General features: G+C 45.1%; 1 protein-coding gene across 5 annotated transcripts in view; it reads left to right on the plus strand.

The window, feature by feature from the left end:
* Positions 1-14,876, plus strand: part of DAAM1 (dishevelled associated activator of morphogenesis 1) — a 193,465-nt gene that overhangs the window by 147,464 nt on the left and 31,125 nt on the right. For 3 of the 5 annotated variants that reach the window (XM_053601645.1, XM_053601646.1, XM_053601643.1), the window contains exons 8-16: positions 109-212; positions 1,513-1,579; positions 1,812-1,929; positions 2,365-2,503; positions 2,792-2,850; positions 6,138-6,325; positions 6,836-7,135; positions 7,399-7,506; positions 14,376-14,405. In XM_053601645.1, coding sequence (XP_053457620.1) covers positions 109-212; positions 1,513-1,579; positions 1,812-1,929; positions 2,365-2,503; positions 2,792-2,850; positions 6,138-6,325; positions 6,836-7,135; positions 7,399-7,506; positions 14,376-14,405 — 1,113 coding nt within the window. The remainder of the gene's footprint in view (positions 1-108; positions 213-1,512; positions 1,580-1,811; positions 1,930-2,364; positions 2,504-2,791; positions 2,851-6,137; positions 6,326-6,835; positions 7,136-7,398; positions 7,507-14,375; positions 14,406-14,876) is intronic. The other 2 variants (XM_053601647.1, XM_053601644.1) reach the window with 1 other exon arrangement.

Raw genomic sequence — 14,876 nt, forward strand, 5'->3', positions numbered from 1 at the left:
CTTCTGCCCTGGGCTTCTGAAAATGTATCATTTAAGAATTACTTTTTAAAATGAACCTATGTAATCTACAAAACATAAATATGTATTTTATTACCCTTTGACTTTCAGGAGAGCTTGGACTTCCGACTTCATCTTCGCTATGAATTTCTGATGTTAGGAATTCAACCTGTAATAGACAAATTGAGGGAACATGAAAATTCAACCTTAGATAGGTGAGTTAGGCCATGTGCTCTGAGTGGTTAAGCTCTCTCCACACGGGCGGCGCAGCACCTTCCAGCGCCAGCCTGCATGTGGGCTGCCTGTGACCTGTCTGCAGCCTCGGGAGCTTACACAGGATGCTAGTTCAGCTGGTGATGTTGTCATGGTAAGACCTAGCCTCTGAAAGAAGCAGACTGTGTGGAGAGAACTTAGTGTGGGTATGAGTATCAGACCCGAATCTGTATCCTGTCCTAGTCCTGCCTCTTATTTCCTCTTTATCCTGGCCAAATTCCTAAATTTTTTAAAACTACTGTTTTGGGGGGAGGGGCAGGGCTGGGTTTGAACCTGCCACCTCTGGTATATGAGGCCGGCGCCCTACTCCTTTCAGCCACAGGCGCCGCCCTAGAACTTTACTATTTTTATACCTATAAAAAACAGTAATGGTGGGAATGACAATTACCTTCCAAGTCTCTGTGAAAGCTGACTATAAAGCCTCTGGATGTTTAGCACCCATGCTGGGCGGGTAGACGCTGACTCCCACTGCCTGTTGATTTGCCCTCACTTGCCATCATTTTGCTGCCTCTAAGATACCCCTACAAGCTTTCAGACCTTTCTTCTGTGGCTCCTCCCTCACTCCATTCACCCTGGCTGGTCCTTCTCCCTGGCATTCTGTGAGCACATCCCAGGTCCTCATGCCTCAGGGCCTTTGCACTTGCTGTGTTCTCAATGTCAACAGATCTTTCACAGATGGGCAAGTGGCTTGTTCTCTGCAGAGAGGCCTTTTCCGACTGCTGTGTGTACACTGTTCACCTTCCCTCACATCATTGTCTATTTCCTTCATCCTGACTTCTTGGTCTTCACAGAATGTGCCCCAGTGTGTGGAATCCATAATAGGGGCTCAGTGAATGTTCAAATGGGTGAATGAATGGCACGAACACTTCTTCTGTGATCTTTGATTCAGTGGCCAGGTCAAGTTCAGCTGTGTGGGGTTGTTTTTCACAAAAGGAATCTTTGAGTGGAATCTTAATTTGTTTTTGACTTTTTAAATGTTACTTTAATAATAATTGCCTACCGTGTGCCAGACACCTTAGGTTTTTAAATGTTTCTCTTCTTGCCATCTTATGTCATCCAGGTGGTATCTTTTTCCTTAGGAAAAACACAGTTCAGCGAAGGCATTCAAATTCTGTTAACCTCATCTCATTTAGAAATGTCTCTGAGAATTCAGGAAAGACTTTTAATGTCAATGTCCTGAACCCCACGCACCTGTGTTTGTAGGATGTTCTGCTTAGTAACATCTCTGTAATTGCCTTTCAGACATTTAGACTTCTTTGAAATGCTCCGAAATGAAGATGAGCTAGAATTTGCCAAAAGATTTGAACTGGTATGTGCACTTATAGGTGTTCTGATTTGCCCTTCAGCTCACAAACCTCCCCACCCCATGGCGTGCTAGCAGAGTTGACATGGACCAGTGTAATCTACAAGTGAAATCAAAGTTCTGTTTTCTTACCTAAGTGAGAGGACTATTTTCTATTTGCCTTGCATTTACTTACCTTGCACAGGGGGAACTGAGGAACTTGGATGTTTGACTTAGAATTTTTTTCCCTGTAAAACAGGTTCACATAGACACAAAAAGTGCGACTCAGATGTTTGAGCTGACCAGGAAGCGGCTGACTCACAGCGAAGCCTACCCTCACTTCATGTCCATCCTGCACCACTGCCTCCAGATGCCTTGTGAGTGTGTGGATGGCTTTGCGGGCACTGTCAGACATGGGCAGTGTCCAGAGGGCTCTGGCTCTGGGCAGGTGCTGATGAGATTGAGTGCACACCCGGGGTTCTGAGCTTGGTTCTGTGACAGCTCCAATTGCATGTCTACGCAGCCTGAAGGGTTTTACGGAACTCTCAAAGTGAAATGAGTTAAAATTTTGATTTCAAAAATAACGTATGCCTTCCAACAAACACCTTTAGAAGGGGGTAGAAAGTGCCTCTGAATCAAATAAATGATCATTGCATTTGAGAATTCCAGAAAGCTTGGGAAGTAGTGGTGTGGGTATTGTAGACATCTCTCTGGTTCTGTGGCTTCAAAGGGTAACCACTGTTGAAAAATACACCTCTTAGATGACAAACAACTTGGACATTTTTCTTTTTCGCTATTCTTTTGTTTTTTAGACAAGAGAAGCGGCAACACTGTTCAGTACTGGCTACTGCTAGACAGAATCATACAGCAAATAGTTATCCAGAATGACAAAGGGCAAGACCCTGACTCCACGCCTTTGGAAAACTTTAATATTAAGAACGTCGTGCGGATGTAAGTCTCTCCTTATTCCGCTGCCTGTGGGACAGTGGGGACAACGTAGGACATTTATTTTATCCTACTTCAAAATAACAGCTGGGAGAGCGGAAATTTTTAGGGGTCAAATGAATTACTATATAAACACCTGCGATATATCTAAATAACATCTGGGTTTAAATGGGTTTTAAGCGTGCACTGAGGGTTTTCTCTGTGGTAGACTATTTTTGTACCTAGGGAGAATGCAGTTAGTAGTGGACCATGTATGTTTTTGTTGTAATGAATGCTCCTTTAACTATTATACAGGTTGGTTAATGAAAATGAAGTTAAGCAATGGAAAGAACAAGCAGAAAAAATGAGAAAAGGTAAATGATGAGGCCTGATGAGAGAAAAGGCCGTGTTTTTGGTTATGGGGTGACCCTGCTTCCTGGATGATTTAGAAGTGTGCATTGACGTTCCTGGTTGACTTTATTTCAAAGAGCCTTTCTTTTTCCATGCCTTAAGGGAATTTTTCACTGGCCTTTTTTAAAATTCAAGCTATTTTAGTTACCATACTGATTCCCAAGTATTCTGTCCTTTTATTATATTTGTGTAAAAATTTTTGAAAAGCTTGTAGCATTTACTGCCCGGTATTCATTAAGTCAAGTTTTCTCAACCACTAATGATCTAAACCCTTCCCCCACTTCTTAACAGCTCTTTAGAGCCTCCTAGAGCTTAAGAAATATAACAAGAGGCACTTGAGATTACCCACAATTTGAAAAGCAAAGAAAGAGCTGCTTGGTTTCAACAGCCCAGTTTTCTCCATCACCTTGATTTGGCACCCATTATAAAAAGTGAAATCATGCAGAAAATCAGTGACCCTTGCAGACATCCGTGTTATGAAACATTAATGGGCCAGCTAGTCGTGAGCATTGGACTATGTCTTTGATATTATTACTCAGCATCAGTGACAAGAGAGGCATCTGCGTCCATCACTGTGCCAACCACTCACAGAAACATGTATATAACTTTTCTCCCTTTTTCAAAATATTAGCAGATTGAAATTGGCCCCTTTGTGAGACTAATTGTGCTCTCAGACACCACTTTCACCACACTGGTGAACTGACTGCCTTTTCTGTGTTCAAGTGGTTCACTCACAGCCAATGAAATACAGTCGCACCCACCCTTGATACCAGAAAATACCAAAGGTGGAGTAGTAGCGTGTCGTGCGTTCCTCGTGTGGAGATAAGTGATGGTACACATGTATCTTTCAAACAAAGTCCAGCAACCTCCATAGACAGAATAGAAATTCTGCCTGAAAGTTAGGGGCAAAGGGAAATTGAACTAAAGAGAAAGTGTCACCGCGTGGACCTTGGTTCTCTACAGACCAGGGAGACTCAAGCGTGTCAGTTGAGGCGAGCACTTAGGATGTGAACAGAGGAGTGACCCATTCAGTCACTTGGTGTAGCCAGTGCCTGTGTCTGTCAGGTGCTGGGCTGGGCCTCAGCTCTGCCCCACTAGTGTAGGGCTGGGCCACGTCACGTCCTCGTCCCTCTCCAAGTCTCCTCCTCTGCACCCTGAAGATGAAACCCAACTCACAGTGTTGTGAAAACTAAACGATAAAGCGAAAATAAGAACATTAGCATAGTGTCTGGTGTGTACTAGCTGCACCATAAATTGAAAGCTTGTAGCATTTCAAAAGCTTGTGCAGCTCTCAACAGGATTCAGGTGGCCGAGGTGGTGCAAAGAAAATCTGCAAGGGCAGCAAGAGAAACAGGACGCTTTGTTTTATTTTATTTTGTTCTTTGAGCCACCCTAAGTAGAGTGTCCCGGCATCATCATAGCTCACAGCAACCTCAAGCTCCTGGGCTCAAGCCATCCTCCTGCCTTAACCTCCCAAGTAGCTGGGTCTATAGGCGTCCACCATAACACCCAGCTATTTTTTTTTTTTTTTTTTTTTTTTTAGTAGAAACGGGGTCTCACTTTTGTTCAGGCTGGTCTCAAACTCCTGAACTCAAGGGATCTACCTGCCTTGACCTCCCAGAGTGCTAGGATTACAGGTGTGAGCCACCACACCGGGCCAGTAGAATGGTTTGAAGGGAAGCCATGAGTAAAGTATACAAGAGGAAAGAATGCGGATAAAATTAATTTTTATCTGGAAGCCTCAGCCAGCGAAGCTGTGCCGAGTAGGGCACATGTAAGCAGATGGAGGCTACTCAAGGAGGCTCTGCTTAAGGGCAGCACACTCAGAAGGTGCTCAGTGAAAGCTGAGCAACAGGTGGTGAATGGATGTCATTTGTGGAGAGAGCCCTTTAGGCTGGAGCTTTCCAACCCTGGCATCATGTCAGTGCCATCTGAGGAGCATTTGAAAACACAGATTCCTAAGTCCTGCCCCTGAGCTACAGAGTAGACCCTTTAGAATAGAGTCTGTGGGATCCTGAGATGCTAAAACTTCTCAGGGGACTCTGGCACAGCCAGATTTGTCAAAGGCTGACGACCTGTGAGAGGAAGGTGAGTTCCTAGTCATGTGTTCGTCAAAGAGGAATGCTGAGGAGGCGAAAGAAGGAGAATGGCAGGGGGAGGTCATCTTTGGATGCAGATTTGAAAAAACCAGGCAAGTGACCACAGAGTAGTAAAGGTGGGTTGATGCTTCTCCTAATTCCAAGGCTGGTAAAATCCGAGGATTTTAGTGGCTTGAATGCTTCTCTGCAAAGTCTGATTTTTAGGCACCCAGGAGAGAGAAGGTGAGAGACACAGAAAACAAGAATTTAAATGTGTTAAAAAGAATTTACATGTGTTATCAAATTTAGAAATAGAGACCAGCTCCACACAGCTCTGCCCCCATGGATTATATCTCTAGCGGATTTATTGACATAAAAAGAATCAGAATTGAGGCCACATCTTTGAAATAAAAATCTGCAGCCTAAACTTCATTAGTTCTCTTGTCCAAATCTGCTCATGCCTGTCAGCAAGCTATTAGTCACCGACGGTGTGAGCCGCATGACCCTGCAGCAGGGCGGGGGACGTTGGCAAGCTGTCGTGGAGAGCTGACATTTTCCTTTCCTGTGACCCTCATGCTCAACCCACATGACTGCCCTCAAGACCTTTCCTCCCCAGATGATGGCCTTCGTTTCCCATGTCTTACTAATGGTTGGCCAGAAACATAAAAGTAGCCTTGGGGAGGCGGGGGTGGGGGAGATGGGACAAACCCCGGTCTGCAGCAGCTCCCCCCAGGGAGGTCCTCCCTCCAGCGCCCCAAATCTGGACTTCTCTTGGTCTCCTTCTACTCTGTGAGAAGACCTTAATATTCATTTTCCTTAGTGTCATTCCTTAGGGCCATCTTAATGACAAGTTCTGGATTAACTCCCCAGTAGGCACCATTTGTCTTCACAAGTGTGGGCTCAAACCTTGGTTTCATGTTCGGGGCTGCGGCTATGGGGTCTCTGCTTCAGTCTCTCACAAATGAAGCTAATAGAGTTGTTGATCCAAAGCCCCCTCCAAGCAGAAACACCACTTAGCTCTCGAAGAGAGGCTCCTTTGAGGGGAGGGGAATAACATTTACCTAATGAAGAGCCCCGTGGTACCTGCTGTCATCCTCGGCCGTTTTCTTTTTAGAGAAATGGCTTCAGCTCTGAAGAGCCCCTCGTTCAGGCGCCATTGTTTTCTTGTGCAGAGCACAGTGAGCTGCAGCAGAAGCTGGAGAAGAAGGAGCGGGAGTGCGACGCCAAGACGCAGGAGAAGGAGGAGATGGTGCAGACGCTGAACAAGATGAAGGAGAAGCTGGAGAAGGAGAGTGCTGAGCACAAGCACGCCAAGCAGCAGGTGGCAGAGCTGGCGGCTCAGCTGCAGGAGCTCAGCCGGGTGGGTGTGCTGCCCGGCCGGCCAGACCCAGCCCCAGGCCGCAAGCCCCTGGCCCTGGAGCAGGCAACTTCTGCCTGGGGGGACAAAATCTGACGGTCGTGCTTGATCACAGCAGTTAGGGCACCCGCGCCCTCTGCCAGCAGGCAGGTTAAGCAGCCAAGGTTTGGGCTGTGGGTTTCTAAATCCTGCACAAATCTATCACTAAGAGCAAAGGAATTGAATCGGTTTTTTAAAACTGATTTCATGGACACCAACTGTACAATGGTGCAAGAAATAAGAGGAATGTGAGTTGCTTGGCAGACAAGCCCTGGAGTGTCAGATACAAAAGCATGACTCAGCAGAGGCCACGATGGCCCTGAAAGGTCCATTTGACTCCCCAGTCCTTTAGCCCCAGTTCTCAGAAACGTGAATGTCTCCATAATAGACTTTTTAGGCACAATTACAGACTCAAAATCACCAGTGAATTTCCTTCTGCCATTGACGTTTTCTTTCCTGTTCTTACCTTTTCAGAGGGCCATCTGTGCTTCAGTCCCAGGGGGACCCTCACCTGGAGCCCCAGGGGGGCCCTTTCCTTCCTCCATCCCTGGGTCTCTCCTTCCTCCCCCACCACCCCCTCCTCTCCCAGGTGGGCTGCTTCCTCCCCCTCCACCACCCCTGCCCCCAGGTGGCCCCCCTCCCCCCCCAGGGCCACCTCCTTTGGGAGGACTCATGCCACCACCTGGGGCTCCACTGGGTCTGGCACTCAAGAAGAAAAACATTCCTCAGCCCACAAATGCCCTGAAATCCTTCAACTGGGCCAAGTTGTCCGAGGTAAGCCATTTGCTCTGTGTGAAGGGAAAGACAGTCCTGCCTACTGAATGATTTCACTTTCTAGTGCCCAGGAGAGTTCTCACCACCTCTGATATTTAAATCATAAAGCTTCTGAAATAAATGACACATTGTTTGAAACCAGCTCACTTCGAGCATCTGGGAGACTGAACAATTTGGGATGGCAGCACTTTTTAAGAAGGGCCATGCCTGTTCTTTCTGTGTATAATGGTATACCACAGCACTTATTAACTTGGTGTTTCTAGAACAAACTGGAAGGAACCATATGGACCGAAATCGATGATTCAAAAGTCTTCAAAATTCTAGATCTTGAAGACCTGGAAAGGACTTTCTCTGCCTACCAAAGACAGCAGGTAACACCATATACCCTCCAGATGCCAAAAAAGTTAACCAAAAAAAAAAATCACGTGTCATCCATGATTCCTGGCCCATCACCCGTGACCGTGACCCCACGAGCATGTTAGTTCCAGGCTGCTGGGTCTGCCCAGGTGTGTTTCTGCAGAGCCGCCTGGAGTGCACATCCACTGTGTGTCCCAGTGCCTTTCAGTTGCGTGTGAACAGTTGAAAGCACTTGGCTCCTTGTTCGTAACCTGGCATGTGTCCAAGATCTTGTCTCCATTGTTGTAAAGAGTTTTGTACGTTACTGTCACTTGTGTTTTGTCACAGTGGGTCACCAGAAGAAAACTGTAGGAGAGTTAGAAAACTTACATTGTCACGTCTCAGCATTTGTTTCTGAAGCCATTTTGGTTTACCTGAACTTTAAAAAAATATATAACAAATGGGTACCATCCGAGGCAGAACGTTCCCTGAGATGGAAGTACAGGGGTTGGTAAATAGCTATGATTTGGCAGCTCAAAGGAACCTCGAGAAGTTTTAGCTGTGTGTGATAAGCACAGCAGACTCAGTCAGGTTGTGAAGGCCGAGCAAGTGTGGAGCTGACAGGGCACAGACAGGACGGCGGAAGGCCGAGCAAGGCTGTCCGATGACAGCGCGGAGGGCAGGCGCTGCGTGCTTGCTGGCTGTCCCTGCATCGAGCATCCCTGTGCCAGCCTGGTCGAATCTGTGTGGTACCTCACGCTCCTCACGGGGGAGTCTTGATAGAGCCTCTGAAGATTGCACCAGAAGAGGTGACAGCATGGTGGCACGGGGAGAGTATCAAAGCAAGGAAAGCGCAGAGTTGTGTCCCTGGGAAGGGAAAAAAACTTGAGTGCGGGAGTGAGAAGGAGGATTCTTGAGGGCGACAAGAGGGGAGGGACGATGATAGGGCAGAGGGCGCCTCAGACAGGAGCTCGTGGACGCTGAGCCCCTCACAGGGCTTGCTGGGCCTCCCTGAGAAGCCCTTCACTTGGGATGAGTCCTAACCAGAGTGGGGCGTCTGCAAACGAGCAGCAGGCTCCTAGTCGGCCTACTTGGCTTGGTTCCCAAGGAAAAGTATCTCAGGAAAGCAAAGCTGAGCACCCAGAGGGAACATGGAGGAGGGTGGGGAGAAAGCTTTGCTGTGTCTGAAATGGGGGCAGGGGGTATACATCCTTCACCAGAGCATTTTCCTTTAAGAGAGCAAGTGTGGAGAGTAAGTCTTTCTGTAGGAGTTTATTGTTTTTATGTTTTGTCTTGTTTTTGGCTTTTTTGAGACAAGCTCTCTCTGTCACCATCCCCCAGGCTAGAGTGCAGTGGCACAGTCATAGCTCACTGGGTCAAGCAATCTTCCCCTCACAGCCTCCCAAGTACCTGGGACTATGGGTGTGCAGCACCACACTTAGCTAGGTTTTGTTTGTTTTATTTTGGTCGGTTGATTGTTTTGTAGAGACAGGGTCTCACAATGTTGTTGAGGCTTGTGTCAATCTCCTGGGGTAAAGCAGTCTTCCCACCTCAGCCTCCCAAAGTGCTGGAATTGCAGGCACGAGTCACTGGCCGAAGTGCCTTTTTTGCTAGCTGAGTGAAGTACAGAGATGTATGTGGTTGTCTGCCATGGTGGCATAAGCCTGTGAAACAGGAGCCCTCAGCGGGGGCACCCCCGTGACTAAGAAGGCAAGTCTGTACATTGTCCCATAGAGAGCAGGATGCCGTGTCTCTCCAAGGACAAACAAGTGGTGCAGGCGGGGCCCCATGGCCTGTGCCCTGCCCTGACCCTGCACTGCCGCCACCTGCCTTTCCTCTCTCCCTGCTGTCCCAAGACAGTGTCTTCTGGGCCTCCACATGAATCGGGGGACCTTTATAGCAAGTTCCCTGGCAATTCAGATAATGGTCTTCTGAGACGGGTACACATCCTATTGCTTTCCCACTGTAGTGTCAGTTGCTAATGCTGGCTCACGCCGGTTGCCTTAAGTGGAAGGGTTGGGAGCTTAGAGAAGGAAATCAAGGGCAGGAGAGCATCGGTTACACCAGACGATGCTGTTCAAGTCCAAGCATGTGAGCTGCATTTATTATAAAGGCAGGTGGTTGAAAGACCTAAGTTTACAAGACTCATAATTAACTGGCTTTCAGCAGAAGGTGCAGAAGGATGCTGCCAAAATGCTCTGGGACAAATCTGTGGAGAGTTCTCAAGCATGGTGGGAGTCAGGGTTGCAGAAAGCCTAGCACTTGGGCAACTGCCTCCTAGCAAGCGGCACTGTGGCAGCAGTCAGTCGGCAGCCCAGCTGGGAAAGGCCAGCACATTCTGGCTGTACTCACCCCTAAGCAGACTGGCAAGTAGAGTCAGTTCTGACCATATTTTTGATAGCACTTCTGGAGAAAAGTTTCAGCATACCTACTCAACTTAAGTAATTCAAGTGTATTTTTTTCTTTGGGTATAAAAATTTGAGATAGGAATTTTATACATTAATATATTTTCTAAATGAGGGTAATATGAGCCATTTTATCAAATTGACAGAATGTTGAGAGATAGCAAATCCAAAGATGTGGACATTCCCACTGAATTATGGAGGACAGAGGACAGGAAACGGGATGGCTGCCATGTCACCACTAATGGAGGCATCAGAGACCTTGCCTTTACACCTCCGTCTTGATAGTGCCTTGCATAATCCACTTGAACTGCTCTTCTTTCCTGCTCCCAAGTGAATACTGGGAACCTATGCTTTTCATGATGTTTCCCTCTTCCCTCCCTCCAGAGTTGAGAAACCCTTTCCAAACTCATGCAGTAGGCAGCCTACACAGAGAAAAAAAATATCAGCAATATCAGATCAGTTCAGTTTAGTGATTACTGGAGAATGACGCTTAGAGTGTACATACATACCTGCACATACACACTCATCTGTAAATACATGTACATGTATGTTTGTACACTTACACAGAAAATATGTCCAGTTGATTTGAGAAGTATTATATCATTCATTTATAGGTCTGGTTTATATATGAAGGATGAATATCTATTAAACTTGTACACAGGCCCGTGAGGTAACTTATGGTACAAACACAGAGATGAGAAAAATGTATAAATTACCATAATACAGACTAAAAGATGATAATCGGTATTAAGTATGCGTTGTATTTCTGGTGCTGAGTATGAATGTACACAGTTCCCAGTCTCTTTAAGATTTAGTTCTCAAGGAGCCCTTATACGCATTTTCTTATTTAATGCTCACCCCCAACGCTATGAGGCAGATATTATTCCTATTTTATAGGTAATAAAAATATGGCTCCATGTGTATTTAGTGACCGCAAAGTAGCATAATCTTCAGTTTTACTTTGCTCTTACTCCACAGTTTTATTCATCGTGAATAGTCAGACTTTAACTCCAGTTTTAAGAACAAGACCACGTCTATTCAGAATTTTTTTTCACTGCAAATATCAAAGGTGTGCAGAGCCGATTATGTAAACTTATGTGCCCCATAAAATAGAATTTAATAGAATGCAGTTATTCCCCTGCTCACATTCCAAAAGTTCATTTGAAAGTCAATTCCCTGGCTCTTAGGACCTCTTTTTCTCAGTGAAACTATGTTATACCTGATATTCCAGGCCAGCCACAAAAGGCTTAGTTTAGTACACAACATAGCACATCGCATAGTAGCACAGTTCAGGTATAATTAAATAATATTTATCTCAGTTTTGTGAGAAATGCTTGTGCTGAGATGCTATAAATTAATTTCTCCCTATTCGTGAAGTTGAATAGAGGGGAAATGAACTAAAGGTAGTTATATATCAGTATTTTGTGTGATTTTTCAAAGTCTCCCTGCTCTGATTTGGAGAGAAAAGGGTAACTGCTATCCCCGGCTCCAGAATCCAACCTTCCTGCTAAAATGTCACATGTGAGATGTTTGGGGGCTTCCATTTAGTACATTCAGGGACATCTCCTGATTTTTTATAAATCCCTAAAGAGTTTTCCTTTTTTATTTTTACATTTTTCATTATACTGTACATCTAATTTTCACCTTGAAAATCAGATGATTTAGGATATTTATTTCAATAATTATGGTCCTTAGCCATGGCACATGAAGACAGAAGAGAGAATTGTAAATCGTGGCTTTCTTAGGGCCAAGGTTCTGTAACTGGGCTCCCCGGTAAGTTAGTCAAATGCAGGGTTTTATGTAAATATAGTACATGAATTTTTCTGGAGAAAGACCCCTACCTTTTATCAGGTTTACAAAGATATGTCGTCCTCACGAAAATAAAGAATCAGTCATGTGAGGATTATCCTATCAATGAAGTGTTGAGTCAGCCTTTAACTCTGGAGCCCCAGCTATAGTAATCCATCAGCCCTGCTTCCTGAAAATGCAAGTTCCAACCTTTATTTCTATTTCAAGCCCTAAGCCCTATACCAAAAATTGTCTGGAAAAATCAGACAGTGGTGGAGCCACATATAGGTGATGCTATAGTAGTATTTGACCCAAAACAATTTGAAGTTATTTGTTATTTTCCTCTTAGTTGTGAGTGAATTAATTTAAGCTTTCAAAAAAGAGTGTTAACTTGCTCGAAATTGGTCTAGAAGAATTGTTATTTCTAACATGCCCCATTCAATGGAATTCATAATTCCATTGAAATTTTATTTATAATGCATCGATTAAAGAAGTAGAGTCTTTAGGTTAACAATTAACCAAGCTTGGGTGGCGCCTATGGCTCCAGTGAGTAGGGCGCCGGCCCCATATGCCGAGGGTGGTGGGTTCAGGCCCAGCCCCGGCCAAACTGCAACAACAAAAAACTAGCCAGGCGTTGTGGCGGGCGCCTGTAGTCCCAGCTGCTCGGGAGGCTGAGGTAAGAGAATCACATAAGCCCAAGCACAAGAGCTGGAGGTTGCTGTGAGCCGTGTGACGCCACGGCACTCTACCCGAGGGTGGTACAGTGAGACTCTGTCTCTACAAAGAAAAAAGAAAAAAAAACAATTAACCAAGCTCTTGCTTCATCTACACCTCAGGGAAGCTGAGACATGTTACTTCCCTATTAACTGCTGTGTTTACTGCTACTGCTGGTTACAAATGGGAACTCTTGACCAGCTATTCTCTAGCTCAGCTGAAAGCAAAGCAAGAGGAGAATGAATGGACTTGTCATCGTGAAAGATAAAATATAGTAGAACCTCTTAAGTTGACCACTCCCTCCTCCCCCCCCACCCCGGAACTGTAACAAACTGGTCAACAGACAGAGGTGGTCAACATAAGGAACTAGGCCTACTGTACTAAATATGTAAACATGGTGCATGTCCCATCTGTGAAAATTAGGGCAACGTCAGGAGGTGGTCAGCTATGGAGGTTCTATTGTAACAATCTTATCATAGTTTCCAAGGATTGAGCTGATGATATGTGTCAGGTGCTGCACAAAGTGCTTTACACCCATTGTCAGGTTTCAGCCTTACAATAGCAAGCCAATTGTTAACCCATTTTACAGACAGACTGAGCCCCAAGCCCCACACCTAGGATATGAAAGTTGCCTGAATTAATAGCTGTCTACACTAGAGGTCACAAGTCTTAATTTCCTGACATTGGAAACTTAAAATGTACAATGAGTTGTCTGAGAACTTCATAAAATTTCATCTTTGAAGGCGAGGCAGTGAAAGCAAGGTCTAAATTTAACTAGCAACTTTCTCTTTAAGAGAAAAAACAAAACAAAACCCAGTTCAGATGACCTCATGGAGTTCATTTCACTATGGTCTTTTCTGCCCTTGAAAGGAAACGGTTTTATAGGAAGAATCCTAAGGAGCCTCGGAGTAGAAAAATTAGCAGTTATTACAGGGGCAAAAGGAAACTGGATGTGAGAGGAACACGAAGAGTTTTTTAGTTATTGTTTTATTTTTTAAATGCCATTCTAGAAAAGCAACCCATTGGGTAGAGCAAGGACAGGACACATTCTATTTCCCGCTAGAAGAATTCAGTGAAGCAGCCTCTATGTATAAAACTGGCTTTGGCAGTGCTGCTGAGACCAGTGCGACCTTAAGGAGTCTGCTGAGCAAATGTTGGTTGTGCAAGCTGTTGGCCCCAAAGCTGGGGGTGTGTTTTGCACACTGAAGTTTTATTCATTCCAGCATCTCAAAAATATGCAACCAGACTTTCTTGTAACATGTCAGTTACCTGTTCCTCTTTCCCTTTTCCATTCCAAGTCTTCCCTAAAGACTATTTCCAGAAAAGGCTGTTGACCGGGTGTATTTGAGTAGACTGGAGGCAGTTGGGCCAGGGCCACCAATGACCACACACCACATGAACGTTTGGTTGTTTCTTAGCTGTGTGTTCTGTTTTTTTTTCTCTCTTAACCTACCTGTATCACTCACGGGTAATCTTTGGAATTTACAGGGCTACTAAGGCTTAATATTACTGACTGGGGTTATTCAACTAGTCTTGTCTTAATTCTTAATTCCTTATGACACAAGAAGACAGGAGATAATTTCCACCAAAGTCACATACTCTTCTGTAGTACATAACAAATGAGAATAGTTTCCTCAAATTGATGGGATGGATGGGTTGGGATTCTGCTTCCAGGAGAAGCCATCGCAGGGAGTGTGATGGATTTGTTCCTTTCCCACCTTGAGTCTCTCTGGGGTGTTTTAAACCCTCTGCTTTTCTGAACTGGGTGTGTGGCAAGTGCCCTCATCCCCCTCCACCCCAGATGCTTCCTGCTGTGCCCTTTCCTGCATCTTCAGCCAGCCTTTCTCGTCTTCATCAACTCTTGTTGATGACCTTAGGGGCGTAAGTCATCTCTTCACCTGCATCACCAATTTCCTCTGACCTGCCCCGTTTGTTGCTGTGATTTCTGAACTGTCTGTATCTGATTTGCCTTTTCCATGCCTCTGCCATGGCTGTAGGATTTCTTTGTGAACAGTAACTCCAAGCAGGTAAGTGAGCTGCCTGTCTAAACTCTGCTTAATATAATAATCCTTGGCTCACTGTAAGCCTGAAATTTCTTGGGCATCCAATTGTTTTGTTTTGTTTGTTTATTTGGGGTTTTTTTCCTTAGATGATGTAATGCAGTGCCTTACACTGGATTTCAACTCTTAACTGAGTATCTAGCGAGGTAGGCCTGAAAGTTCAGCACGGCAAGAGGCAGGTGACCCCTGCCCTGTACGTCTCATGCGGCCTTTGTTTCCTAAACTGTTACATAGGTCCAGAACTCTTTGATTTCCTTACATTTTTTAAATGCTGTAATATACTTTTTATAACAATTGATTTTGCAAATAAAATCGAACTTGCTGTTTATCAAGTTAGTCTGTCTTTTCACCTTGAACTTTCTATCATTAATCGATTCCTCTGATGCCCACCTCACTCAAACATTATTTCACGTGGAACTATTTTATGCCTGTTCCACC

The sequence above is a fragment of the Nycticebus coucang genome, chromosome 9 (assembly GCF_027406575.1).
Source record: "Nycticebus coucang isolate mNycCou1 chromosome 9, mNycCou1.pri, whole genome shotgun sequence".
Taxonomy (NCBI): domain Eukaryota; kingdom Metazoa; phylum Chordata; class Mammalia; order Primates; family Lorisidae; genus Nycticebus; species Nycticebus coucang.